General features: G+C 54.2%; 1 protein-coding gene across 1 annotated transcript; it reads left to right on the top strand.

The window, feature by feature from the left end:
- The first annotated feature begins 1,867 nt into the window (after positions 1 to 1,867).
- Positions 1,868 to 25,431, top strand: LOC135894424 (corticotropin-releasing factor receptor 1). Its single transcript, XM_065422502.1, has 8 exons — positions 1,868 to 1,897; positions 4,604 to 4,757; positions 6,476 to 6,536; positions 7,951 to 8,023; positions 14,162 to 14,247; positions 18,397 to 18,532; positions 19,096 to 19,137; positions 25,291 to 25,431. Exons 1-8 carry the CDS (start codon positions 1,868 to 1,870, stop codon positions 25,429 to 25,431), a joined length of 723 nt encoding a protein of 240 aa, XP_065278574.1.
- The last annotated feature ends 515 nt before the right edge of the window (positions 25,432 to 25,946 follow it).

The raw sequence follows: 25,946 nt of genomic DNA, 5'->3' as shown, positions 1-25,946 counted from the left end.
TGGGCGCATTTTGTTTTTCAAAACAAAATTTCCAAGGAAAGCAGGCATTTTTCACAAAAACAGTTGTTTAGTTAAAAATCCGATTTTCTGACACAAAAACAGTTTAGACAGGAAATTTCCAAGCAGTTCTAGGAAGCACTGTTTTGAGCCCCTGCTCGCGTTTCCCATCTTGTCCATATTCCCCAACAGTCACTCCCCACAGACCTATAAATCGGAGAGCTTGGGGAACGGATCACTACCTCTTTGCCTGAAAGGTGAACTGTTTGTGTCTTTTTCCGCTCAGTCGAGTTGGTGGACAATTTTTCAACAAAACAATTTTTGTTGGAAAATTCCGATTCATTCAAACCAAAACTGTTAGTGGGAAAGAGTCTGATTTGACAAAGTTCCCATTTCAAAACTTTTCTTAAAAAAAAAAAAAAAAAGATTCCAATTTGTCAAAACGTCCCGTGATGACACTTCCGAAATGAAAAGTTCCAAGTTGAAAATGACTTTTCATTACAAAATTTAAGCTCATTTATTGTAAAAAAAAATTAGCATTTTAGCATTTCAGTTGGTGGAAAATTTGGAATTTTTGACTTTTTGTCCCAATTCAAGATGGGAAAGTTTTTCAAAATTGCAAAATGTTCATGGGATTCTGACCGGCGCTGGGCCGGGCTGCGATGCTGGTGCTCAGCCTGGGAGACGTTCTGTGCTGCACGGGGCAAGACAGCTCAGGGACCTGAGTACAGGAGCTTTTACTCTTCAGAGCCAGGCCAGCAAACACAGCCTGATTCAAGCCAATGGGCGTTACTTGTCCCTGCAGTGAGAGACTAAGGCCCCGGGCTGGTAGTGACTGAAAGTGTTGGTGGCTCGGCTGCCTGTGTGAAATGAGTTGGGTGTGGAGAGGGAAGGAGACAGGCCTCCATCCCACAGAAACAACCGCCAGCACCAACAAAGAGCCAGGCGGATTTACTAAGGGGACTTGGCTGGCATGTTGTCCTGGCTCACACAAACACACACACTCACTCAGAGGCACACGAACAGGGGCCTTGCAGACACAGAGCCAGAGGGATTTGCTCAGGAGATTTGGCCGGCATGTCCTGGCTCTCACACACACACACACACACACACACACACACACACACACACACACACAGCACTGTGGAGAGGCACCACTAAGTCCCCTCTCAACAGGGACTTAGGGTCCCTCTACACAACAATTAAACACTCGCGGATGGCCCGGGTCAGCTGATTTGGGCTCGCAGGATTCGGTCTGTGGGGCTGTTAAATTGTGGCGTAGACATTCGGGCTTGGGCTAGAGTCTGGGCTCTGGGACCCCCTTAAGTCCCTTGTAGGTCACCAGTTTGCCTGCAGCCCAGCTCAGTGGGGACGAAGAGCTGCTCCCACCTAGTAGAAGGTTGAGATGAGTGTCACCATGTTTGGGGCGAGATCTAGACCTGTGAGGGGGTGTGTCACCCTTTTAGATACAGAGTATAACCCCTGGTGTGTTGGGGTTCACTGAACTGGTCAGGCCAGCTGAAACTCATCATCTGATACCAGTGATCCCCTTGCCCTCTGGCCAAGGGGTGCTCTTAGGGTTGCAATGAGTTAGGTGGGTCTCAGCTCCAGCTCCCCCATCACAAACTCCACCCCGCGCTTGGCACTGATTGGCCAGCTCCACCGGTGGACATCAGGGAGGCGGGGGAAAGCTTAGATAGGGCAGAGGATGGTACCGCTTTGACTCCGAACGGCAAAGGTGTCCTAACAGCCCCTTCCCATCCCCTCTTGTGCGCACAGGAGCATCAGGTGCCTGCGGAACATCATCCACTGGAACCTGATCACAGCCTTCATCCTACGAAATGCCATCTGGTTCGTGGTGCAGCTCACCATGAACCCGGCCGTGCATGAGAGCAATGTGGTGAGTCCAGCGGCGGCCAGGGTGGGCTGCTACACGCCCAGCGTGCCGGGCATGGCCCAGCCCAAGTAACAATCGCAGTGACGCTGCAGCAGCACGAGCGAGTCCCATGGTCCAGGGGGGCACTGAAGCCTCTGGCCACCGCACCTTGGCTGCTATTTTTAGACATGTTCGCTAGATTAAAGCTAGCGCTGGTCTGGCCACCCGGGCTGCAGTCCAGTCACACACCCGAGGTGCAGTGGGAACATATCCTGAGGGCGCCAGGCACTGCCCAGGGTCCAATGTTCCATGTCTGGGCATCTCGGGCACTGCCTTGGGTGTAATGTTGCACACCCAGCGTGCCGGGCACTGCCTTGGGTGCCACGTTGCACACCCAGGATACTGGGCACTGCCTTGGGTGCCACGTTGCACACCCAGCGTGCCGGGCCCCACCCAGGGTGGTATGTGATACCCAGTGTGCTAAGTCGTAGCACTGGGTGGTGCTGCCCCCATGTGGCACGTGTTGCCTGGCCCAGTGGGCGAGGTGCTGCCCAGCCCGGGTGGGCGGTGGGCCCTGCAGCCGAGAGCTGTCACAGTGACAAGTCGCTGCCGCTGCGGCTAGAGCGGCACTAACCAAAGGGGCAGGTGGTGCCAGCATGGGCATCGCCCCTGCTTGTGGCAGTGACCGGTGCTGTGCATGGCTCCCAGCAGGCAGGCAGCTCAGGCCAGTGCAGGCCGGTCCCCAGTGATGTGGGCTCCCCCAGTGTCGAGGGCAGAGCCCTGGGGCGCAGCAGGACCCACTGGGAGAAGCGGGCCCCGCTGGGTCTGCTGGGGCCCCATTGAGGGGATTCACAGCCCCGTTATCTCTGAGCCCTGATGTCTCACCAGGGGCCCTGCAGCCGCCGCAGCCTCAGCACAGCTGTCGGGGACGGGGGAGCCCATCACCACCCCTCAGGGCCCTGGCCTGTGTCTGTTGTGTGGTTGCATGTGTGAGTTCATCCCCCGGAGCAGCCTGCCTCCGGGGACGCGATTAACCTGGCGCTAGGACCTCCCGGCCCCGAGGCCCCCTGTGGTCATCGGAACCTCGGCAAGTTAGTGCAGAGGGGAGGAGACAGGCACCCCTGAGCTTTGCCTGGCGACGATGACGGGGATGCCAGAGTCAGTCTATAGCCTAGACCAGGGCCGGCTCCAGGCACCAGCCCACCAAGCTGGTGCTTGGGGCGGCACCTGGAGAGGGGCGGCGACTGGGCTCGCCGCCGGGGAGAGCAGAGCCCCGGCCGGGCTCGCCGCCCCCCCCCCCCCCCCGGCGCTGCCTCTGGCCGCCGGGGAGAGCGGAGCCCCGGTGGGGCTCTCCGCCCTCCTCCCGGCGCTCTGGCCACTGGGGCTCCGCTCTCCCCAGCGGGGCTCGCCGCCCTCCCCTGGGGGGGGGCGGGGGGCGGCGGGAGGCTTTTTGCCTGGGGCGGCAAAAAAGCCAGAGCCGGCCCTGGCCTAGACCAAGGGCTACTGACCCCCCCCCAGCCCCTGCTGCTTCCGACTGAGGCACCAGAGCCCCCAGGGCTCCTCCACCCTGTCCCCCACCCCCACAGACCTGGCTAGTTTTCTGCCGGCGGATGTGCAGCTCCTTGGGTTCAAACCCTTCTGGCTGGGCTCCCAGCGGGGTCCCCCAGGGGTATAGGCCAAGGGGTAAATATCACCAGCTCCAGGGGCTCTCCAGTGCTTTGCTTCTCGTGGCAGCGCCGGATTCTTCACAGCCGGCAAAGAGCTGAGACTGCGGGTAGGTGCTGGGCAAACTCCCCCGCCCTCCGCTCTGCTGCTGCCCCTCGCTCCTGAGCCACAGCCCCCTGCCGAAGTTCGCACCCAGGGCTGGGATGTGTCCAGCAGGACCGGCCCCTTCTAACCCTCTCCCAGCAGCCCTCGCTTCCAGGTCAGCCCGGCTCCAGCCTGGCGCTGTGGGCGGTGATTGGCAGGAGATCGGGGGTTACATGGTCTCTGTGAGGGGAGGGAAAAGGGGGGCATGAAACCATAGCAGAAGAGAAGAAGCCAAGTCCATGCCCAGGCCACCCCTGGGACATGCCCGTGCCTGGGGCCTCTCAGCAGGGAATCACCTGTGTGAGCTGCACCATGCGCAGTCAGCCCTGGGGGTGGGTATCACGATGCAAGCAGGTCGCACCTTGCGTTAATTTACTGTCTGTGGAAGGCCATGGAGCGAGCCGAGAGGCGCAGGGATGGTGCCGTTAGGGGACTACCGTGGGACTTAGGTGACCTTTGTTCAAATCTGTGTTCTGCCACTGAGCGCTTGGGTTAGTTTGTGCCTCAGTTTCCCATGTGCTGCAGAGGGATAATAGCAGCGTCCTGCTTCACAGGGAGTGTTGTGAGGATAAATATATGAACGATTGTGAGATGCTTTGATGCTACAATAACGGGGACTAGATAAGAACTAAAGTAGAGTCAAGAGAGTTGGGTTCTCTGCCACTGACCCACTGGGTCTCCTTAGGCAAGTCACTTTCTCTGTGTGCCTCAGTTTCCCCTCGCTAATATGGAGCTGCTGGGGCTTCCTACCTTTGAGCACCTGTAGGAAGTGTGCTGTCTGTGTTCAGCACCAGATGAATCAAGTAGCCCAGCGGGGAGAAGAAACTCTGAAATGGCTGGGCTGTTTGTTTTATGCCTTCATCGTCTGCTCCTAACACACACCCTCTCCTGCTTCCTTTGTGTCCCTCCCCACCATGGCAGGCCTGGTGCCGCCTGGTCACAGCCGCCTACAATTACTTCCACGTCACCAACTTCTTCTGGATGTTCGGCGAGGGCTGCTACCTCCACACGGCCATTGTGCTCACCTACTCCACCGACAAGCTCCGCAAGTGGATGTTCATCTGCATCGGCTGGTGTAAGTCCCAGGGGTGGGCACCAGCGCTGCATGCGGGGATCCGTGCAGGCAGCAGGGGTGGACGCCAGCGCTGCATGCGGGGGATCCGTGCAGGCAGCAGGGGTGGACGCCAGCGCTGCATGCGGGGATCTGGGCAGACAGCAGGGTGGATGCCAGCGCTGCATGCGGGGATCCGTGCAGATACCAGGGTGGGCACCAGCGCTGCATGCGGGGATCCATGCAGATACCAGGGTGGGCACCAGCGCTGCATGCGGGGATCCGTGCAGACAGCAGGGGTGGACGCCAGCGCTGCATGCGGGGATCTGGGCAGACAGCAGGGTGGATGCCAGCGCTGCATGCGGGGATCCATGCAGATACCAGGGTGGGCACCAGTGCTGCATGCGGGGATCCGTGCAGACAGCAGGGGTGGACGCCAGCGCTGCATGCGGGGATCTGGGCAGACAGCAGGGTGGATGCCAGCACTGCATGCGGGGATCCGTGCAGACAGCAGGGGTGGATGCCAGCGCTGCATGCGGGGATCCATGCAGATACCAGGGTGGGCACCAGCGCTGCATGCGGGGGATCTGTGCAGACAGCAGGGGTGGACGTCAGTGCTGCATGCGGGGATCCGTGGAGACAGCAGGGGTGGATGCCAGTGCTGCATGCGGGGGATCCGTGCAGATACCAGGGTGGGCACCAGCGCTGCATGTGGGGGATCCGTGCAGACAGCAGGGATGGGCACCAGCGCTGCATGTGGGGGATCCGTGCAGATACCAGGGGTGGACGTCAGTGCTGCATGCGAGGGATCCGTGCAGACACCAGGGTGGACGCCAGCGCTGCATGCGGGGGATCCATGCAGACAGCAGGGGTGGGCACCAGCGCTGCATGCGGGGATCCGTGCAGACAGCAGGGGTGGGCACCAGCGCTGCATGCGGGGATCCGTGCAGACAGCAGGGGTGGGCACCAGCGCTGCATGCGGGGATCCGTGCAGATACCAGGGTGGGCCCCAGCGCTGCATGCGGGGGATCTGTGCAGACAGCAGGGTGGACGCCAGCGCTGCATTCAGGGATCCGTGCAGACAGCAGGGGTGGATGTCAGACACCAGGGTGGACGTCAGCACTCATGCAGGGGTTCCATGCAGAGCAGACAAGCACAAAAGTCCCCTCAACGTTCAGTTGGACCCCTCTTTCTAAAATCATGTCAGTGTGCCTAAAGAGTGTTTGTTGAGCACATTCCTTTATTAAGATTCTTATTAGTGTCCCTCATACATAAGGTGGACTTTTATAAAAGAAATAACTTTCACAAGATACAAAATCTTTAATCTTAAAAAGGAGAAAGCTGCTGACTAAAATGTATCCGCATGAGTCTCCAGTAAATCCTGGCTGACCGGACTCTGTAGGCACTCCTGTCCCCAGTCGTGTTGTCTTTGTTTTAAAACGTTCACCTCATTTTCATTTTGTCATTCACACTTCCAAGCCAGCCCGATATTGGGTTGAAAAAACAAGGAGGCGGAGGGGGAAAGTTCATGAAAACATCGCCTGCATTTGTCCCAATTTCCAGCTTTTGAATTTGCAAATTTCATCAGAAACCATCTTCCAACCAGCTCCACCAGAGCCGGCGCTTTGGGGGCAGTGTCTCGTGAGTGCCCCCAGAGGCCTGGTCAGGAATCTGGAGTAGATCTTCCCAGGACCTCCCTCTGTACTTCTGCCACTCAGAGCGACGTGTTTCTTTCCTCGCAGGTATCCCTTTTCCGATCATTATTGCCTGGGCCCTGGGAAAGCTATACTATGACAATGAGAAGTAAGCCTGATTTCTACTACGTCTATTAGCATCGGGAAAATATTGATCTTGACGCACTGCTCAGGATGGCTGCGGTACAAACAAAGAGGTGGATAGGTTCCCACCCTAAAGAGTGTATGGAAGGCCGGCTACGTGCAAAAGGTGGGGAAAGACAGACAAGAGTCTTCCTTGGTTTGGTGCTCGAGCCCAAGTCCCGCTCAGTGCCTGGCTGCCGCTGGGCTTTCCCCTTGAAGTGATAAGTGAGGATAACTGAGCCTGGGATCCTACAAAGTGTTTGCTAAATGGAGCTGGGATTTAATCTGCCAGCAGAGTTATACGCTGCCTCCGCCTGTGCTGTTTTCACAGAGACCTGCTAAGGGAGGACTTAGCTGGAGCGTGACGTGTTCGTCCTGTGAACGGTGGCGTTAAAATTAGCCCATTTCGGTGCCTGACAACTTGCCTTGTTTGTCAGCCGCGGTTTTGCCTTGTGACTCTAAGACCTTTCCCGCTCCCCTAGGAGATGCACCGGTTGAGATGCACTTAAAGGGTGGCAAAACCCGGGTAGACACTCTCAGGACTTGTCCACATGGGATGTTAGACTTGTATACTTATACCGCTTTGGTTATGCCCTTATAACTGCCTGTGTGGATGCTGTAATTCCTGGAGAACAGGGTCTCTTCAGTTTAGATTAGGGCACGTCTACACTACCCGCCGGATCGGTGGGTAGTGATCGATCTATCGGGGATCGATTTATCGCGTCTAGTGTAGACGCGATAAAATCGATCCCCGATCGCGCTGCTGTCGACTCCGGAACTCCACCGCGGCGAGAGGCGGAAAAGCGGAGTCAACGGGGGAGCGGCCGTCCTCACGGCCAGGTAAATCAACCTAAGATACTCCTACTTTAGCTACGCTATTCGCATAGCTGAAGTTGCGTATCTTAGGTCTACCCCCCGCCCTAGTGTAGACTACTTCCAAAGCAACATAAACTAACCCAGCAAAAGGCCCTCTTAAAGCTTGCCTACACTCGAAATTTAATTCAGATTAGGGTAAAGTGTGAATTTAAAGTTCCATTGCTCTTCCTGACTAACTCCACGTGTACGCCCCCTTCTTCCAGAATAAGAGTGCCTGATTCCTCTTTAGTTAAATTAAACTAAACCAGAGCAAGGTCATTTTATTCCAGAAGAAGCCTATCCACTCATGGAGCTGATCAGTCATAGCTATTCCAGAATAACTCCAGGTGTAGACAAGCCTCTATTCCGGATTAAGAGTCTCCACATGGGGAGTTATACCCAACTAGTTATTGTGCTTTAAATTCACACCCTACCTTACACCGATACAACTTCCCATGTAGACAAGGCTTAGGAGGGGCTCTTCCGAGAAGTTGTGCCTAGATTCATGGCCCTGATGCTGACCGCCCCGTTCGCTTGACTTGCAGATGCTGGTTCGGGAAGCGAGCAGGAGTCTATACCGATTACATCTACCAAGGCCCCATGATCCTGGTGCTCCTGGTAAGAGCAGATGTTCTTGCTCCCTTGATGATACCTTCACTCTTGTCCCGATTGTGGTGGCCACCTTCTCCTAAGCTGCTCAGGCCTCTTCAGCCAGGGGAAGCATCCCTGCCCATGGGACTGGTGAAGGGGGAACGTTTCTTAGGAGAGCGTCTGCCTCAGCAGATTGAGGTCTCCTTGGAAATAACCACAACCCCCGAAATGCCCCTCAGTGTTTCACCCCGCCGAGCGGTGTGCCAGAGCCAGCCAGTCGGGGCATCTGACACTCAGCTGCTTATGTGGGGCGCCCTGGGGAAAGCCTGCGGGTACCGCGACAGCCGTTGTACTGTGATTGGCTGGCAGCCCCCTGACAGGGTGACGTGAGCGGGGAGAGCGAGGGATAAAGAAAGAGCAGTGCAGGGATGGAGCTAGCCGGCCAACATTGCTTTGAGCAGGAAGGACGGGTTAGAACGTGACGTAGCTGCGCGGCTCAGCACTGGACGTCCCATCCAGTGCAGTTCAGCGGCTAACTAGACAAGGCCCTCGTCAAACCGTACGATCCCGACCCAGCTACTAACCCCACCACCCTGCAAAATCTGACTCCCTTGGCTCCCTTAAACTCTTTAAGCACGTTGGGCGTTTTCTGTTTGTACAGCATCTTGCACCCTGATCCTCCAGGTGCTCCCACCATATAAATAATAACTGGAAATCACACTGAAAATTGATCCCCTTTCTGCACCCCCAAGGTATCCTACACCTCAACTTCCAACCCCACCTTTGCACCCTGCTGGGAGGAGGCCCTCCCTGCTTGATTCCTCTCCCATCCAGAAACCACCCTCCCACTTGTAACCCTGGGTCTGTCCCTCCCATTCCTGCCTCCCCCAAATTCCAAAACTCCCCCCCCGCAGGGTTATCACTGCTCCCCTCTTCTCCTAGCTGCCAAATGCCTTCTTGGGTCTGAATCAGGTCAGCTGTACCGTGTAGACAGCTCACTGTCTGCAATGGACATCTACCAACCATCCCAGATGGGCACTATCCTGAATTCCATGGCAAAGTGGCTTGCCCAGATTAGTAACATTATCTATTCCTTGTATTCTTGTAGCATTTCCAGGCCCCAGGCATGGATCAGGGCAGCATTGGGCTAGGCACTGATTTAATTGGGGATTGGTCCTGCTTTGAGCAGGGGGTTGGACTAGATGACCTCCTGAGGTCCCTTCCAACCCTGATATTCTATGATTCTATGATCCAAATGACAGTGTCTGCCCCAAAGAGCTACAATCTAAGGATAACGTTGAGAGACAATGGGTGATTGTGACAGCCAGGGGAATACAAGACAATCCCGGTCGGTAAAACAGGCAGCAGACGGTAACAGCACACCAGCTGCCTAACCGGCGTCGAGGTTTTTTTCAGGCTCACAGCAAAGGGGAGTTTTGAGGAGGACAACGAGGTGGTTTTGCTGACGTTTACGGGGAGCATGAGGGGCACGAAGGTGCTTGTCCGAAAATGTCACGAACGGGCGCCGGAGGCTGGCGTCTCTGGCCGAGCAGAGTGGGGCGTCAGCGTCTGGGTAGCGAACGAGAGCCGAGGCGGGGCTAGGCCGTGAGAGCGAAGGCGAGCGGTTTGTGTTTGATGCAGTGGAGAAGGGCAAGCCAGTGGAGGGGCCCCGGGGCAGAGTGCTGGGAATCAGCAGCTGAGCCAGCACCCTGGTCGCTGTCCAGCGGCCTGGTCCTGATTGAGGAGATCAGATCAGATTGGGGTGGGGAAGTAAATGAGCCCATTAACGAGGAGGCTGGAGAGAAGAGCATAGGGAGGCCGTGTCGGGGGAAGGAGCAGAAGAGAGAAAGGCTAGTAGGGCTGACAAAAGGGAGTTCTCTGGGAGGAGACACCTCTGCTCCTCCTACCTTCGGAGAAGGGGCAGTAAAACTGGGGGGCGCTGTAAATCCTGCGCCTGCACTAGTACGTCGAAGGTGGTGGAGTGAAACACTGCCCGGAGGTATAGGCCTGTGCCAACCAGAGGATGCCCCGTCCCAGAGGGGTTGCAGTGACAAGCCAGGGAGATGCTGTTTGAATGGACTGAGCCTGTAGGGAGGCCAAAATATTCCCCATGCCTGGGAAGTTCCTTTTTCGCCTTTAAAATGGTCACAAAGGGAGCATCCGTTCCACCGCGTCTTTGCTAAAGCAGCTCAAACAGCACGCGCCAGCCCAGCCCTGGCTTCTCAAGGCCTGAGTGTGTTTGGCCTTGGAGGAAATGCACCGGGACTCGCCAGGTGGGATTCGGCGCAAGGTGTTGGAGAGGCCAACCTGGGCACCTCAGTCACGTGGTGTTGTTTCTGGTCCTTGCTCAGCTGACCGACCCTTGTGAACAGGAGATGTGAAGGAGTGAGACACGTTGGGACTTGGCTTTGCTCTGGGGCAGGTGGGACTTGGGACGTGTTGGCGCGAGGGAAAAAGCCCCTGTGGCTACTCCTCCCTTCTCGCCAATCAGTAATAATACCCAGCGCTTTTAATCACCGGTATCAACTGGCCTCCCCTCTATTCCTCTGGATAATTGGGCCTGGCTTCTCATTTCCCAGCCCTTTAGGTAGCCAGACCGTTTTTAATCTGTGTCAGTTTTGCTTGGCCCTGTCTGCAGCTCCCCCCATGACCTCATTAATGGAGCAGCAAGCAGGGAAGCTGCCAGGCAATGGATTGATTGCCTCCGGGACTCACAGAAGCTTACTTACCTTTCTCTTCCTTCTTTTTCTTTCTTTCGCCCCTTTCTCCACCCCTCTGTCTTGTAACCCTTCCCCTCCAGCTCTCCATCTCATCTCCATCTCCCACCACTTCTCCCCTCCCCTGGAACAAAGTCCAGATCTGACACTGAAGTTGCCCCCCGAATGTCTTGCTAATAAAATACTTTGAAGGTGCTAAATGTCTCACTCCTTCACATCTCCTGTTTACAAGGGTCGGTCAGCTGAGCAAAGACCAGAAACAACACCACGTGACTGAGGTGCCCCTTCCCCGCGTGCCGTCCAGCCTGCGTGTTGAACGAGGCGGGGTCCTGTGGAAATCATGGAAGTCATGAAAGACTCTGTCAGAATTAGAGCGGGATTGACGTTTTTTTCATCAACGCTTTTTTTTCCAGCAAAAAAATGGCTTTTTTTAAATAAAACTTACATTGTTATTTTTGAGGTTTTTTGATGAAAAACCATAACCCCCCTCTCCCCCAAAATTTTACCATATTGAAATGACTCCATGAATTTCCCCAAAAATGGAGGAGAAAGGGTTTATAAGTGCATGTAATTCTGCCCTTGTGAGATTGCAAGATTGAGGCAACTCGGGGATTCCACATCACATGGGCCCCATTTACGATCAGAAAGATCCTTTTCCTACAGACACCCATTGGGATCTGAGAGTCAAGCTGGGTCTTTTCCTTCTCCTTCAGCAACCCCAGGAATAAATGAGGCCCTCGGTAGGATGTCAACCGAATTGCTGGCTACGTTCCAGTCTGATACACTGGGCCAGCCCCAGGGGCTTGAATGAGTTTCATAGAATCACAGAAGATTAGGGTTGGAAGAGACCTCAGGAGGTCATCTAGTCCAGCCCCCTGCTCAAAGCAGGACCAACACCAACTAAATCATCCCAGCCAGGGCTTTGTCAAGCCGGGCCTTAAAAACCTCACCGGAGTGGCTGATTGGACGCGAGTTCTGTCGCGGATGCACAGGAAGGAATAGATTGTCGCTCACTTGCCCAGAGCTCTGCTGGCTCGACCGAGTGCCAAGCAGCGATGGGAGATGATTCCCCCCAGTGCAAGGGGGTCACTACCGAGGCAGTGTAGCCAGCCCTACACCATCACCCCAGGGCAGAGTGCAGCCAGCTTTTCCACCCTCCCCTCGGCAGTCCAGCTCGGCTCCTGGGGCACGTTATGCTCCCTTAGGCCAGACTTGAGTCTGGCCCTTTGAGATCAGACCTGCTGTCTTGAGATGAATATATCAGTCGCTGGGTGCCAGGGGCATAGGGCAGGTGGCACGGCTCTCGGGGGGTCTGCTCCCCTCTAGGGCTGGGTTCCCCCTGCCATGCAGCAGCATCTCCTCCTGCGTGCAGTGAGTGAGTCTGGCTCGGCCGGGTCTGATGCCCGCCTTATGCCAGGGTAATCACTGACGCACAGCTCAAGGCCGAGGGGCATCCGGATGGATGGGCAGCAGCGCCTGTCTGCTCAGAACTGGCCCCCGGGGAGAGAGCACTTGTCTCCCACCAGCATATGGGTAATGAGGCCTTTTCATCCTCTGCCCGCCGCAGAGGCAGGGCGGCATGGCCGGGTGAGGCTGGCTCTGATGCACGCCTCCCTGGCACCACGGCTCTCTCTGCAAGTTTCTGCCCTTGGGGGATGATTCCCCCCTCCCCTCCCCCCGAGCTGTGATGGCACCAAGCAGCCATCGGGGTAACTGCATTCTCCAGCCAGCTCCTGTCGCTACCCCCGGAGCGGGAACAGAGAAGTAGGGCGGGGGGGCTGTGCTTTTTCCCACCATCTGAAGCGAAACAGGGTTAAGGTTTCAGCTTCATCTGGTGACCGACCCCCAAGAGACGGGGGCTTGGCTGCATCTCTAAATGGAGGGGCTCTGTCACATAAGATTTATAGAGGGGCTATTTGATTCTCTGTTCCAGTCTGACCTCCTGTCTATCACCAGCCCTTAAAGCTCACCCAGTGACGCTGGATTGAGCCCAGCGACTTGTGTGGGACTAAAGCATTAGCTATCCACCTCTCCTGGAAGCCAGCCCTGGCCCTCTGGACACATGCCTGGGCCTGACCTGCAGCCAGATCCAAGCCTCCCTTCTTTCTCCACGATCAGAGAGGCAGCCAAGCTGCATGGCCCTACGCAGGAGAAACCACTCAGCTGGGGGTGCCTCCCAGACCGACCGAGAAGCCCCAGAAACACTCAGGAAGCCGGAGGGGCAAAGCGTTTGAGTGACAGACGCAGCCATGGCTGGAGGGGAAAGCTGCCAAGAGGAACCAGCCAGGGACTCCAGCTGTTCAGAGCAGAAGCAGCCAAAGCAGGAACCTTGGGACATTCAGAGAACTTCCCATCGCCCCTGCCCTGTCCCCCTCGTCCACTTCCCTTCCCTTCTCTTTCTGTTCAGCTGATCCCCTCCTAACTCACCCCCCCCCCCCTAAAATAATGGCATTTGCTGCCGTCCCAGGGCTAGTGTGTTTCTACCCCTTCCCTGCTCTGCGTCTGGCTGCTCTATTTCACTTGTAAGCTCCTCGGGGCAGAGACCAGCAACTGTCCTACGTCTGTACAGCACCTGGCACAGTGGGGCCCCATTCGTGATTGGTCCTTAGGCGTGACCGTAATAATCATGACAAATAACATGATATGCAGACTAGCCACTAGAGAAGGATTTGATGCACGCTTGGCCAGTGGGTTGCAAACTACTGCTAGCCTGCAGGAGAACAGCGGCGAGCAGGAGTCCAGACTCTGGGCGGGGAGTATGGCCTAGTGGTTGGAGCCGAGGTTAGTGACAGACTAACCAAAGCGCACACGTATTGAGCCTGTTGGCTTTGAAAGCTTCGTGGCTGAGTGGATTAGCCGCAGAGCTGCCGCGTTAGAGGCCTGGGTCAGTAGAAGGGTTGGAAGCGGCACAGAAACCGAACCAGCAGCCAGTCAAGGTGAGAATTAAGCACCTTGGCTTCTGGCTCTGGGCTCTGCCGTCCCCTAGGGTGTGGGGTGTTTGGTGAGGATAGCCAAACGCACGGCACATCCTGCCAAATCCAGTATGCTTAGGAGATGTGACACCCCACCCCCTGCTGTTACAGCCCTGAGCGCCGTACCTGCAGCTCTGTCCATAAACCCCAATCCTGCCTGCTAGTCCACTCCCGATCCTTTAAGGAGGGACCAGTTGTGCCAGCTACTAGGGGAACTTAATGCTATGGACGGATGCCTGCTAGGAAATGGAATAAAACATAAACCTCATTCCCCGTGGGCGTGAAATCAGGACCCAGTGCAAGTGTCCAGAGGCAGAAGGCTAGTGCTATGGGCAGAGCCTCTGCAAAGCTTTCGGGAGCTGTTCTCTGGGCACTAGATTTTTTCTGGAGTCCTTTCGGGATCGTTCCATGGCGCGCGGGGTGAGGCGTGGGAGCCGTGTGAACACTGGCGACTTTCCACCTTTTGTCTCTGGCAGATCAACTTCATCTTCTTATTCAACATCGTCCGAATCCTCATGACCAAGCTCCGAGCCTCGACCACCTCGGAGACCATGCAGTACAGGTAGCAGCACGCAGGCCAGAGTGCCACTGACAGCCCGCGCTGCGGAGTGACAGGTTGGCTGAGGAGGGCCCCCAATTCATTTCTCTCCTGCCGTACAAATAAAGCACCATGGAGAGCTGCCCCGACTAGCCACCGGCTGCCCAAGGCCTCTATGGGCCTTTCAAAAGCTGGGCAGTAGTCACGGCATGGGAATGCCCCGGCCTTGCCTCTCTGGTCTACCCTCGGCACTGGCTGCTCCTAGCACCGGGGCCCTGAGCGCCAGCTCCCTGAGTCCCTCCTGCGCCCCAACCCCCTGCCCCAGCCCTGATCCCCCTCCCGCCCTCTGAATCCCTGGGTCCCAGGCCGGAGCACCCTCCTACACCCCAAATCCCTTCGTCCCCAGCCCCACCCCAGAGCCCGCAGCCCCAGCCAGAGTCCTCTCCCACCCCCGTACCCCAACCCCCTGCCCCAGCCCTGATCCCCCTCCTGCCCTCTGAGCCCCTCGGTCCCAGCCTGGAGCACCCTCCTACATCCCAGCCCCCTCATCCCCAGCCCCACCCCAAGAGTCTGCACCCCCAGCCGGAGCTCCCTCCCACACTCTGAACCCCTCAGCCCCAACCCGGAGCTCCCTCCTGTACCCCAAATCCCTCATCCCCAGCCCCACACCAGAGCCCCGCACCTCCCCTGCACCCCAACCTCCTGCCCCAGCCCAGAGCCCCGTCCCGCACCCTGAACCCCTCATTTCTGGACCCACCCCAGAACCCGCACCCCCGGCCCAGAGCCCATACCCCCTCCCACACCCCAACCCCCTGCCTCAGCCCAGAGCCCCCTCCCATACTCCTTCACCCCAAACCCTTCATCACTGGCCCCACCCCAGAGCCCACACCCCCAGCTGGAGCCCTCACCCCACCCACATCCAACCCTCCTGAGCCAGCCCAGTGAAAATGAGCGAGTGAGTGAGGGTGGGGAGAGCAAGCGACAGAGGGAGGGGAGGATGGAGTGAGCAGGGGGCGGGGCCTCAGAGAAGGGGTGGGGAAGAGGCGGGGCCTTGGATGAGGGGCGGGGCAGGAGGCGGGGCAATGGTGTTTGGTTTTGTGTGAGTATAAAGTTGGCAACCATATTTAAAGATCCTTGCTCCTGGCTATGAGAGCGCTCTGGTTTTGCCCTGCTGTTCCTGTCCAAACGTTCCCCATTCCTCCCAAGTACTTTGCCACTCCCCACCCCAGAGGTGGCTGCATTTCAGCAGCACTGTCTCTGAATCCATCTGGAGTGCTCATTAATGAATGATCTCCTCCAGTTCCTGCAGATGCATTGGGGCCCCAAGGGGTGCTGGCAACTTTCACACTGACAGGGACTCAGGCAAAAAGGACAATGATACCAGCGACGGGTCAGGGGGTGTGAAGGGCCAGGCTTTCCGAGGCTGGGGTCTCCCTCTGAAAAGCACCAAAGTGACTTCAGAGCACAGCCCCCATTAACCATAATCACCCTAATCTCTCAAGGCTTTTGAAACTGCCAGCCAGCGAGCCCAGGCCAGAGACTGCGAGCTGCTGGGTCCGTCACTAAAGAGAGCAATTAGTAGCTGAATGACTGCCTTTGCAAACGCCTCCCGCAATGGGAGCCACCCTTCTGCTCCCCAAAGCTGGCCCTGCCAATCCAGGCACGGAGGGGAGAATGAAATCGCCACTTGGGAGCAAAGCAAAGGACTAAGTAGGAGGAATTAATCGATGCAGCTCAAACACCTGCCCGCCGGCACGTGGCACAGAAAATTTAACCCTTCCTCTGCTGGGCAGCACTTTCCAAAAAGAGACAATTGCCAAGTCCTAATATTCCAGGGGTCTTGCTGGGACGCTGGTCCAGATTTTTAAAAATTTGTAGGGGGCTCGTTCCCATGGGACGGCCTTTCTTACAGGAGCTTCCCGTGCAGGACAGGAGCCAGGATGTACCTAGCACATGGTTCAGACGAGGATGGCTTTGCACTTACCTAGACGGTTTCTGAGGCTTAGGGACAGCCAGAGCACAAGGTTGTGTCCCCGCCCCTCCTGGCTAATAGCCATTGATGGACCTATCCTCCATGAACTTAGCTAGTTCTCTTTTGAACCCTGTTATACTTTTGGCCTTCACAACGTCCCCTGGCAATGAGTTCCACAGGTTGACTGTGTGTTGTGTGAAGAAATACTTCCTTATGTTTGTTATAAACCTGCTGCCTATTAATTTCATTGGAGTGACCCACGGTTCTTGTGTGAAGGGGTAAATAACACTTCCTTATTCACTTTCTCCACACCAGTCATGGTTTTATAGACCTCTATCTTATCCCCCCTTAGGCGTCTCTTTTCCAAGCTGAACAGTCCCAAGCTTTTTAATCTCTCCCCATATGGAAGCTGTTCCACCTCCTAATCATTTTAGTTCCAGGTCCAGGTACACTATATCGATGGGATCACTCTTGTCCACGTGTTTGCTGAGCCCCTCAAAGAATTCTAATAGATTAGTGAGGCATGATTTCCCTTTACAAAAGCTGTGTTGACTCTTCCCCTGCATATAGTGTTTATCTATGTGTCTGATAATTCTGTTCTTTACTATAGTTTTAACCAATTTGCCTGGTACTGAAGTCAGGCTTACTGGCCTGTAATTGCCAGGATCACCTCTGGAGCTTTTTTAAAAATTGGTGTTACATTAGCTAACCTCCCATCACCTGGTACAGAGGCTGACTGAAGTGATAGGTTACATACCAGAATTAGGAGTTCTTCAATTTCACATTTGAGTTCCTTCAGAACTCTTGGGTGAATCCAATCTGGTCCTGGTGACTTATTATGGTTTAATTTATCAATTTGTTCCCAAACCTCCTCCTATTGACAGCTCAATCTGGGACAGTTCTGAGATTTGTCACCTGAAAATAATGGCTCAGGTGCGGGAAACTTCCTTGCATCCTCTGCAGTGAAGACCGATGCAAAGCATTCATTTAGCTTTTCGCAACAACCTTGTCTTCCTTGAGTGTTCCTTTAGCACCTCGATCATCCAGTGACCCCACAGATTGTTTGGAAGGCTTCCTGCTTCTAATGTACTCACGTTTTTTATTTTTATTTTTTTTTGCTGTTAGTTTTTGTGTCTTTTGCTAGTTTCTCTTCGAATTCTTTTTTGCCTAATTATACTTGGCCTGCCTAATTATACTTCTCTTCTTGACATGCCAGAGTTTATGAACCTTTCTATTTTCCTCTGTAGGATTTGACTTCCAGTTTTTAAAGGATGTCTTTTTGCCTCTCACTGTCTCTTTTACTCTGTTTTTAACTATGGTGGCATTTTTTGGTCCTCTTTTTTTTTAATTTGGGGTATACATTTAATTTGAGCCTCTGTTATGATTTTTTTTTAAATTCCCATGCAGTTTGCAGGCATGTCACTCTTGTGACTGTTTCTTTTAATTTCTGTTTAACTAGCTTCCTCATTTTTATGTAGTTCCCCTTTTGAAGTTAAATGCTACTGTGGTGAGCTTCTTTGATATTTTCCTCCCCATAAGGATGTTAAATTTAATTACAGGATGGCCTCTATTACCAGCGGTCCAGCCCCTGTGCACCACTTAGGACTGAATCAAGAACTGCCTCTCCCCTTGTAGGCTCCAGGACTAGCTGCTCCAAGAAGCAGTCTAGAAAGTTTGGTGTCTAGAAAATTTATCTCTGCATCCCATCCTGAGGTGACACATACCCGGTCACTATGGGACTAGCTGAAATCCCCCATTATTATTGGGTTTTCTGTTTGTTTAGCCTCCCTAATCTTCCTGGTCAGGTGGTCGGTAGTATATTCCTACTGCTATACTTATATTATTCAAGCATGAAACTTCTATCCAGAGAGATTCTCTGGCACAGTTTGAGTCATTTAAGATTTTTCCAATATTTGATTCCGTGCTTTCTTTCACATACAGTGCCACTGCCCCACCCGCACGACCTACTCTGTCATGGCTAGATAGTTTGTACCCCGGTATTACCGCATCACATTAATTATCATCGTCCGGCGAGCTTCTGTGGCTGCCCCACTCCCCTGCTCACAATAATCTGATTGCTGTGCCTTTGCCCAGTAAGAGACATTGATCCCAGCCTCCCCGCTCGGATCAGCCCATGGTAGTGGCAGGGGGAGGAATCTGCTGTGGTGCTGATGTGGTTGAACCCCGTGTTCCTTCCTCAGGAAAGCAGTGAAGGCTACACTGGTCCTGCTGCCGCTGCTGGGCATCACCTACATGCTGTTCTTCGTGAATCCGGGGGAAGACGAGATCTCCAGGGTCGTTTTCATCTACTTCAACTCCCTCCTGGAATCTTTCCAGGTATGCGCCCAGCATCGCCCCCTCCTGGCCAGAACCCTGCCAGCACCGGCAGGCGCACGCCCCCAGGAGATATGTCACCCAGCTGGAAAATGTGCCTGAAGTTGCATCAGATGCGCATCCTGGGGATTCTGAGCTCCGCAGGCCGTATTGAGACCAGTGGCCACCCTCACTGCTGGGTTCTACACAAAACCCTGTGAAATGGCAAGATTTTAGCCAGGCTGGCCCCACACCTCAACAAACCAGAGATTGGCTTAAAAATCATGAGATTAAAGACATGAATTGAGGGGAGTCTATTTCTTTTCCTTCTGATTTCTGGGCCTGTCAGTCACACCCCGCTCACATTTCCAGCTTTTCTCTGCAACCACAGGGGTAGTTTTGTTTTGTTTAATCGCAGCCAAGATTCTCACTCCATCACTTGACTCCAGGAGCTCGGGCTTTAAGTAAAGCACACATGACAAGAATGGACATGTCTGATCAATGCAATGCAGGTGGCTATCAGCCCCAGAGCAGCCCGTGGGCACTGGTCCCCCACAGATCATAATGACTGTGTTTCTTTCTTCCAGGGCTTCTTTGTCTCCGTCTTCTATTGCTTCCTGAACAGCGAGGTGAGCATTTCCTGGTGAGGTGGGGGGATGGAAGGCTTCCACATGGCGGTTCCCTCTGTGCCTGGCAAATGAAACAGCCCTGTCCGCCCAATCTAACGACTGTATTCATGGATGGGGAGATGGGCCCAGGACTGGTCACCCTGGGAGACCTGGGGTTTCCTGACACTTGGAGCCATAATGAAACAAGTGTGGTGGTTTTAACATGTGTCCAAATCGGCTGGCAGGGGTATTAAAGGCCAGGGACCAAGGTGCATCGGCAGAGCTGGGTGTGGTCCCAAAGGAGTCAATTCATCAATGGGAGCCATCTTCCCCCGGCAATGTCAGATCTGTTCCCGCAGAACTTGTAATCGGCGCTATTCACAAATACGCCAGCTCCCGGCCCTGCATTTCAGGAACAAACTCAGCACTGCATCGTCTGGAAGGCCAAGAGGCAGTCACAGCTGTATGCAGTTGCTACATTCCCTGTCTGTACTGAACAGATTCTGGGATTGTCGCCCTCCTTGGGATTAATTTTCAAGGTACAAAACTGGGTAAGCAGGAGACACACACATCACTTCTGGGGAGAGCAGGTCAAAAAATGGCAAGTATTCATCATGGAAAACCTCAGGCTTGAATCATTTTCATCAGAATTTCCCATTAAACTGTCTTGGGTTTGGGGTTTTTTTCAACAAAAAAGGAAAACTGGAAACAGAAACATTTTCAGTGTCTTCAAAACATTTATGGGGGGGAAAAGTTGGGGTTGGGGTTTTTTTGGTGGAAAGGGTCAGATTTTGCAAATCAGAAACCAAACATTTTCCTGAAAACCGAATATTTTCACCAAAGGCTTTTACTGAAAAAAACAATTAGGCCTTGGGAAATTTTGGCCGGAACGAAACTTTCCATACAAATGTTCAGTTTGGCCCCATTTTTCATTTAACTTCCTTTTCCATGAGGACATTTCAGCCAACTCTGCTCCCGTGGCCGGAGAAAGGCGCCGCTGGGCTGGCCGAAGGCACGTGAGGCTATTTTGACGCAGTGCATGGGAAAACTGTCACGACGAGACCCCAGTTCAATTTGTCCATTAGGTGGTGTCCCTGTAAACCTTTCCTAAGATGAGCAGAGTTTGCCGGGGCTGCACACCAGTGTCGGGTGCACCAGCTGTTTGAATACAGGGATCGTTTCTCCAAACCTAGCGCATTGTGACCCAAGAGAAAAGGAACCAAAGCCCCTCTCTGGGCTGATCAGTTGTGTTTCCGTGTTTCACATAGAATCATAGGACTGGAAGGGACCTCGAGAGGTCGTCTAGTCCAGTCCCCTGCCAGGACTAAGTATTATGACTCCCTGCAATTGCTTTCACACCTTTGCTAGCTGTAAGAATGGATGGCTGGGTACAAGACAGATCCCGGGGGCCGGGGAACATAAAAAGCCTTTTCCGACGCCGAAGGAAAACATGGCATCTCTTTGCTGTACCCGTCCATAGCCTTCCCTCGGGGAGAGACAGCTCCCAAGCCAGCAGCTCTGTGAGCTAACGGTCTGGTGTTTGCTAAAGAATTCACCCACCGTGGCTGTTTCTGTCCTGGGAATTTTGTGGATGGATTTTTTTTATTATTATTATTTTCAAAAACTTTCTTTTTTAAACTGTTTCCCACCTTCTGCAAAGCAGTAAAATGGTCTAGTTAAAGGCGAAAGATTTATACAATTTGAAGAGAAACCAGAGTATGATGAGAAGGAGAAGAGAAGGATGAGATTGGCTTTGCCCTCCCCATCACCAAGGCGGGAGGGTTTGTTCAGTCACTGAGGATGACTCTAAGCCCCTTCATGGCGTATGCTTTGATAACAGGCAGTTTGCTGTGGTCAGTCAGGCCAAAAGTGACCAGGGAGCAAATCACCTGATGATCTCCTGGCCAGTTCATTCCCTCTGAAACACCTGGCATTGGCCACTATGGGAAGACAGGATACAGGGCTAGATGGACCTTGGACCTTTGGTCTGTCTCAGTCTGGCCTTCTTATGTTCTAAATAGGCCCAGATTCTCAAAGGTGTTTAGGCTCCTAACTTCTGGTGGAAGTATTTGAGGATTTGGGCCACAATGCTGGGCACTCAGCTATTTACCAATTCATCCTCACAACACACCCGTGGAGAATTAGCGTGGCCCCTGTTTACAGAGAGGGAACTCGAGAAGTAACATGGCGAAGGGTCATGCGGTGAGTCAGTGGCAGAGCTTGCAGTGCAACCGAGTCCTGACGCCCACTTCCCTGCTATAACCACTAACCAGCACTTCCTCCCAAAGCCAGGCATAGGAGCCAGTGAGTCCCACTGCAAGTCCCTTCCTCTAATCACATGACAGCATTCCTGCCCCAACAGCCACTCCCAACAGGGAAGGAACATTAGCTAGAAAGGGGCTGAAAAGATAAATGTGCTGGAATGGCTCCTGGGGAGATTGAAACCCCGAGGGGAGATGTGGGACGGGATGAACTAGGAATCCGGGGGGCTTTGCAATGCATGGAGGGGAAGGGACAGACATCTTGGTGACAGGATGCATTGCTGCAAATTAGCCAGGGCAGCGGAGGAACTGAAAGGGAGACTTCCAAGAGGGACTGTTGGGAAGCAGCTCAGAATCCTTCCTGAGCCCACCAGGGGGCAGCCAAGATGGGGACAAAGGAAGGCCCGTGCTGTTTTCTCCAGGTTACCCATGGAGGGTTTTAATGCAGCGTGTTGGAGACCAGGGAGCCGATGTGTGACTCTGTTATTAGCTTCCCTGCAGACTAGCTTGTAACCTCCTTGGGGCAGAGCCATGACTCCTCTGCGTGCCCTGAGCCCTCTTGGCATTCAGCACGTGGTAAATAATAACAGCACCCCTCTGCAGAAAGGTAGCAGCTGTCGGGACCTTGCAAGTCCGCTTCCTGTTAGAGGAGAAATCAGTAATGTGGAGGCTGGGGATATTGGTGTAATTTGTTTATTTACTGTATATTCATCAGTCCTGGAACAGAGGTGGGCACAGATAGCACACAGGCAATCCTCTCTTTCAGTACACACAGCCCAAATCCCAATGCCCAGCTCCCAACTCTATCCCCGGAGCAGACTCTGCTTACAGAGGTTAAGGGAGAGAGCAAACTCTCCTGCTACTTGCAACAGCTCCCCCCAAGGAAACCGTATCTGAAAACCAACATGGCATTTCTTCTAAGACTAAAAACTTGCTCGCACACTAAGAAAAAGAATGTGTAGGTCTCTATGTAGCACTGCCATCTGATAACAATGGCAGGGCTACATATAACAAAAATATTATTTGAGATAACAATGATATTATTTGAGATGTGTGTTCCAAATCATATGTTTCCTGTCTAAGTCATAAAGACATTTGAAGCCCAGAACAAGGGAAAGATGCTGCCAGCTACTGAATTTGTAGCAGGTGGAGAGAGGCTATTTTTTTCCATGTGGATCAGGTAAAAAGCTCCTTTCTCTGACCTCCTGTTGCTGTGATCTTTGACCCTAAACTCCGCTTCTCCTCCCTCGTCTCCTGTGTCGCAAATCTGCCTGTCATTTCCTTCTGCAACCTCCCGCATATGCTACGACTTCCCATCTGCCTCTTTCCTCCTTGGTTCCTACAAGTCTATTCCCCTGCAACAGCTGCTGTCCAGCCACATCCCCAATCACAGCTCTCCAGAGTCTAGTAAGTGCAGAATGCTGCCTTCCTCGTCAAAGAACCATGGCCCCATGCACCCCACTCACCAACACGGTTTGGACCCAGTTCAAAATCCACCCCCCACTCCGCCTTTGACCTTCTCTCTCTGTACAGCCCTCCCCACTCCCTTCCTTTAGCATTGGCGTCCTCTCTGCCCAGCCCTATAGACGCTGTGGGTGCAGGAGCCTTCTCCTCTGCAGCTCACGCCAGCAGCAGCAGCCTCCTTGTGTCTCTAAGTGCAGAGTCCTGCACTTAGGACGGAAGAATTCCATGTACTGCTACAAACTGGGGACCGACTGGCTAAACAGCAGTTCTGCAGAAAAGGACCTGGGGATTACAGTGGACGAAAAGCTGGATATGAGTCAGCAGTGTGCCCTTGTTGCCAAGAAGGCTAAAGGCATATTGGGCTGCATTAGTAGGAGCATTGCCAGCAGATTGAGGGAAGTGATTATTCCCCTCTATTCGGCACTGGTGAGGCCACACCTGGAGTACTGCATCCAGTTTTGGGGCCCCCACTACAGAAGGGATGTGAACAAATTGGAGAGAGTCCAGCGGAGGGCAACGAAAATGATTAGGGGGCTGGGGCACATGATTTACGAGGAGAGGCTGAGGGAACTGGGATTATTTAGTCTGCAAAAGAGAAGAATGAGGGGGGATTTGATAGCTGCTTTCAACTACCTGAAGGGACGTTCCAAAGAGGATAGAGCTCGGCTGTTCTCAGTGGTGGCAGATGACAGAACAAGAAGCAATGGTCTCAAGTTGCGGTGGGGGAGGTCTAGGTTGGGTGGTGAAGCACTGGAATGGGTTCCCTAGGGAGGTGGTGGAATCTCCATCCTTAGAGGTTTTTAAGGCCCGGCTTGACAAAGCCCTGGCTGGGATGATTTAGTTGGGGATTGGTCCTGCTTTGAGCAGGGGGTTGGACTAGATCACCTCCTGAGGTCCCTTCCAACCCTGATATTCTATGATTCTATGATTCTCCATCTCATCACCGGGCTGTCGGGGCCTCCCATAGGATTGCAGCTGGGCGAGCAGTTGGCATTTGCCCCAGTGAGCAAATAACAGGCAGTTTAGGATGGGACCCCGCTGGAGACGACCTGGGAATTTCAGAGCCCTCCAGAATTTCAGTGCTCGCCCAGGGTCATGAAGCACTGAGATGCAGACACCCCCAGTAGCCATTACATAGACCAGGCTCTTCGATCCCATTCCTAGCTCCGCTGTCGGACAGGACACGCTGCTGGACTGCGCAGTGCGTGTGGCCTGGTTCTGCTGCAGTGCCCACGGCGCAAACAATGCGCCAAGACCGGATTGCCGGCCGGGCGGTTCCGTGGGAAACAATCGTCCCCTGCACTAACTCGAGTAGCTCAGAGCCAGGGGGACAGAAAGGGGGCAGTGCCAGCTAGTTAGCAGCCCAGTCCTCCGGGTGTTAAATATTTGGAAGGCTAATGACGGGCACTAAGAAATCTGTCCCCACACAGCTATTTCATCCGCCCCAGCGGCTTCTGTCCCCGTTGGTGGAATTCGCACCTTGCTACCAATCAACCCGCCCTTCTGCAGTAACTCCGGGCAGTATTCTTTGCGTCGTACGCGAGGTCAGACTAGATTAGCACAATGGGCCCCGCTGGCCTTGGAATCTGTGAATCTCTGATATTTACCAGCCACCCAAGGCATCTGCGCTGCTCTAGGTTAGAACTGACACAGATGCGGACCAGACAAGTAATAAAGAAACTCTGTGAGCCCATCGCTCACTTGCCCTCCGTCACACACTAGACAGCCTCAGGTTTATGAGCCGCTAGCCCCTTTTTTTTATAGCCGGAGTCCGGATTTATCTCCTGCTTGCTCTTTCGTGTTCATGGAGCTGGGTTCATTGCTCTCGTTTCCTGTCAGACCTTTAAAGACAGGATTTATTGAGGTCAGGGTCCAACCATGGAGAGGGACTAGCCGGGCCTGGGAGTCGGGACTCCTGGGACCTGTTCCTGGCTCTGGGAAGGAGCCTGCCTTGTCAGTTAGAGCAAAGGGTTTGGAGTCAGAACTGCTGGGCTCGAATCTCCCATTGCAACGACCCAGTTGCAAATGCTCTGCCCCCCCCCATCTGCCTCAACTCTCCCCCCGGCACACTGGGATAAGCATTTTTCGCAGATTCATAGGCTCTGGGGGTCAGAAGGCTCCACTCTGATCACCTAGTTTGACCTCCAGCATAAGGCAAGCCCCAGAACTCCAGGGTGACCTTGGGCAAGTCATGTCCCTGCTCTGTGCCTCAGTTTCCCCATCTACAAAAACGGGATAATGCCATGAACTGTCCCTTCCTCCTGGGGAGTTTGAGGGCTTAGTTCATTGATGTCTGTAACCTGCTTTCAGCCCCTTAGTTCTTAGGTGTACTGCCAGGCTGTGCAATGGGAGAGGGAAATCTTGCCCCAGCCTTGCCTCAGGGCTAAGGAAAGCCCTCTCCAGCAGCATGGGTAGTAAATGCCCTGTGTGCTCTGCAATGTGTTGGCAGGTCCGTTCCGCCGTGCGGAAGAGATGGCACCGGTGGCAGGACAAGCACTCGATCCGCGCCCGCGTGGCCAGAGCCATGTCCATCCCTACGTCGCCGACACGCGTCAGCTTCCACAGCATCAAGCAGTCGACGGCTGTCTGAGCGGGGAGGAAGCCATTGCGCGGGAGGGGAGCCAAGGTTTGCAGCAGAGCCGCCGCTGCTTGCACTGCAGACTGAGCACAGCCTGTGGGCCATGTACTTCCAGGACGGACCCCCAGCCCCACAAGCACAGCAGAACCCCGGCGGGGGCGGGGACTGTCCGACACCAAAGAAACCCCTCGCCAGTGTCTGCTCTGGGAGACCAGATCTCAGAGAAGCTCTTTCTTATTCTCCCAAACCCTTGTGAGGCCAGAACCTCCCTGGCCCAGGACTGTGGGTCTGGGCAATATCTGGTGGCCCTGGCAAGGCCTACAGCAACTGAGGACAACGGTCCAGTCACATTATCCCAAGGCCGGCTGAGGGCAGAGCAATTCCCCGAGTGATGCTGGGTTTGCTGGAGATACGGCAGAGTCCAGCATCCGCCCCAGTCCTGACCTAGCAGCAGGTGTAGCGGAAACCCGTGTTCGTCCAGTGAGAGCCCCGGTCCGGCTAGCACTGGTCACATGGATGGGATATGA

The sequence above is a fragment of the Emys orbicularis genome, chromosome 25 (assembly GCF_028017835.1).
Source record: "Emys orbicularis isolate rEmyOrb1 chromosome 25, rEmyOrb1.hap1, whole genome shotgun sequence".
In the NCBI taxonomy this organism is placed as follows: Eukaryota; Metazoa; Chordata; order Testudines; family Emydidae; genus Emys; species Emys orbicularis.
This window is presented reverse-complemented; position numbering and strand designations above follow the sequence as displayed.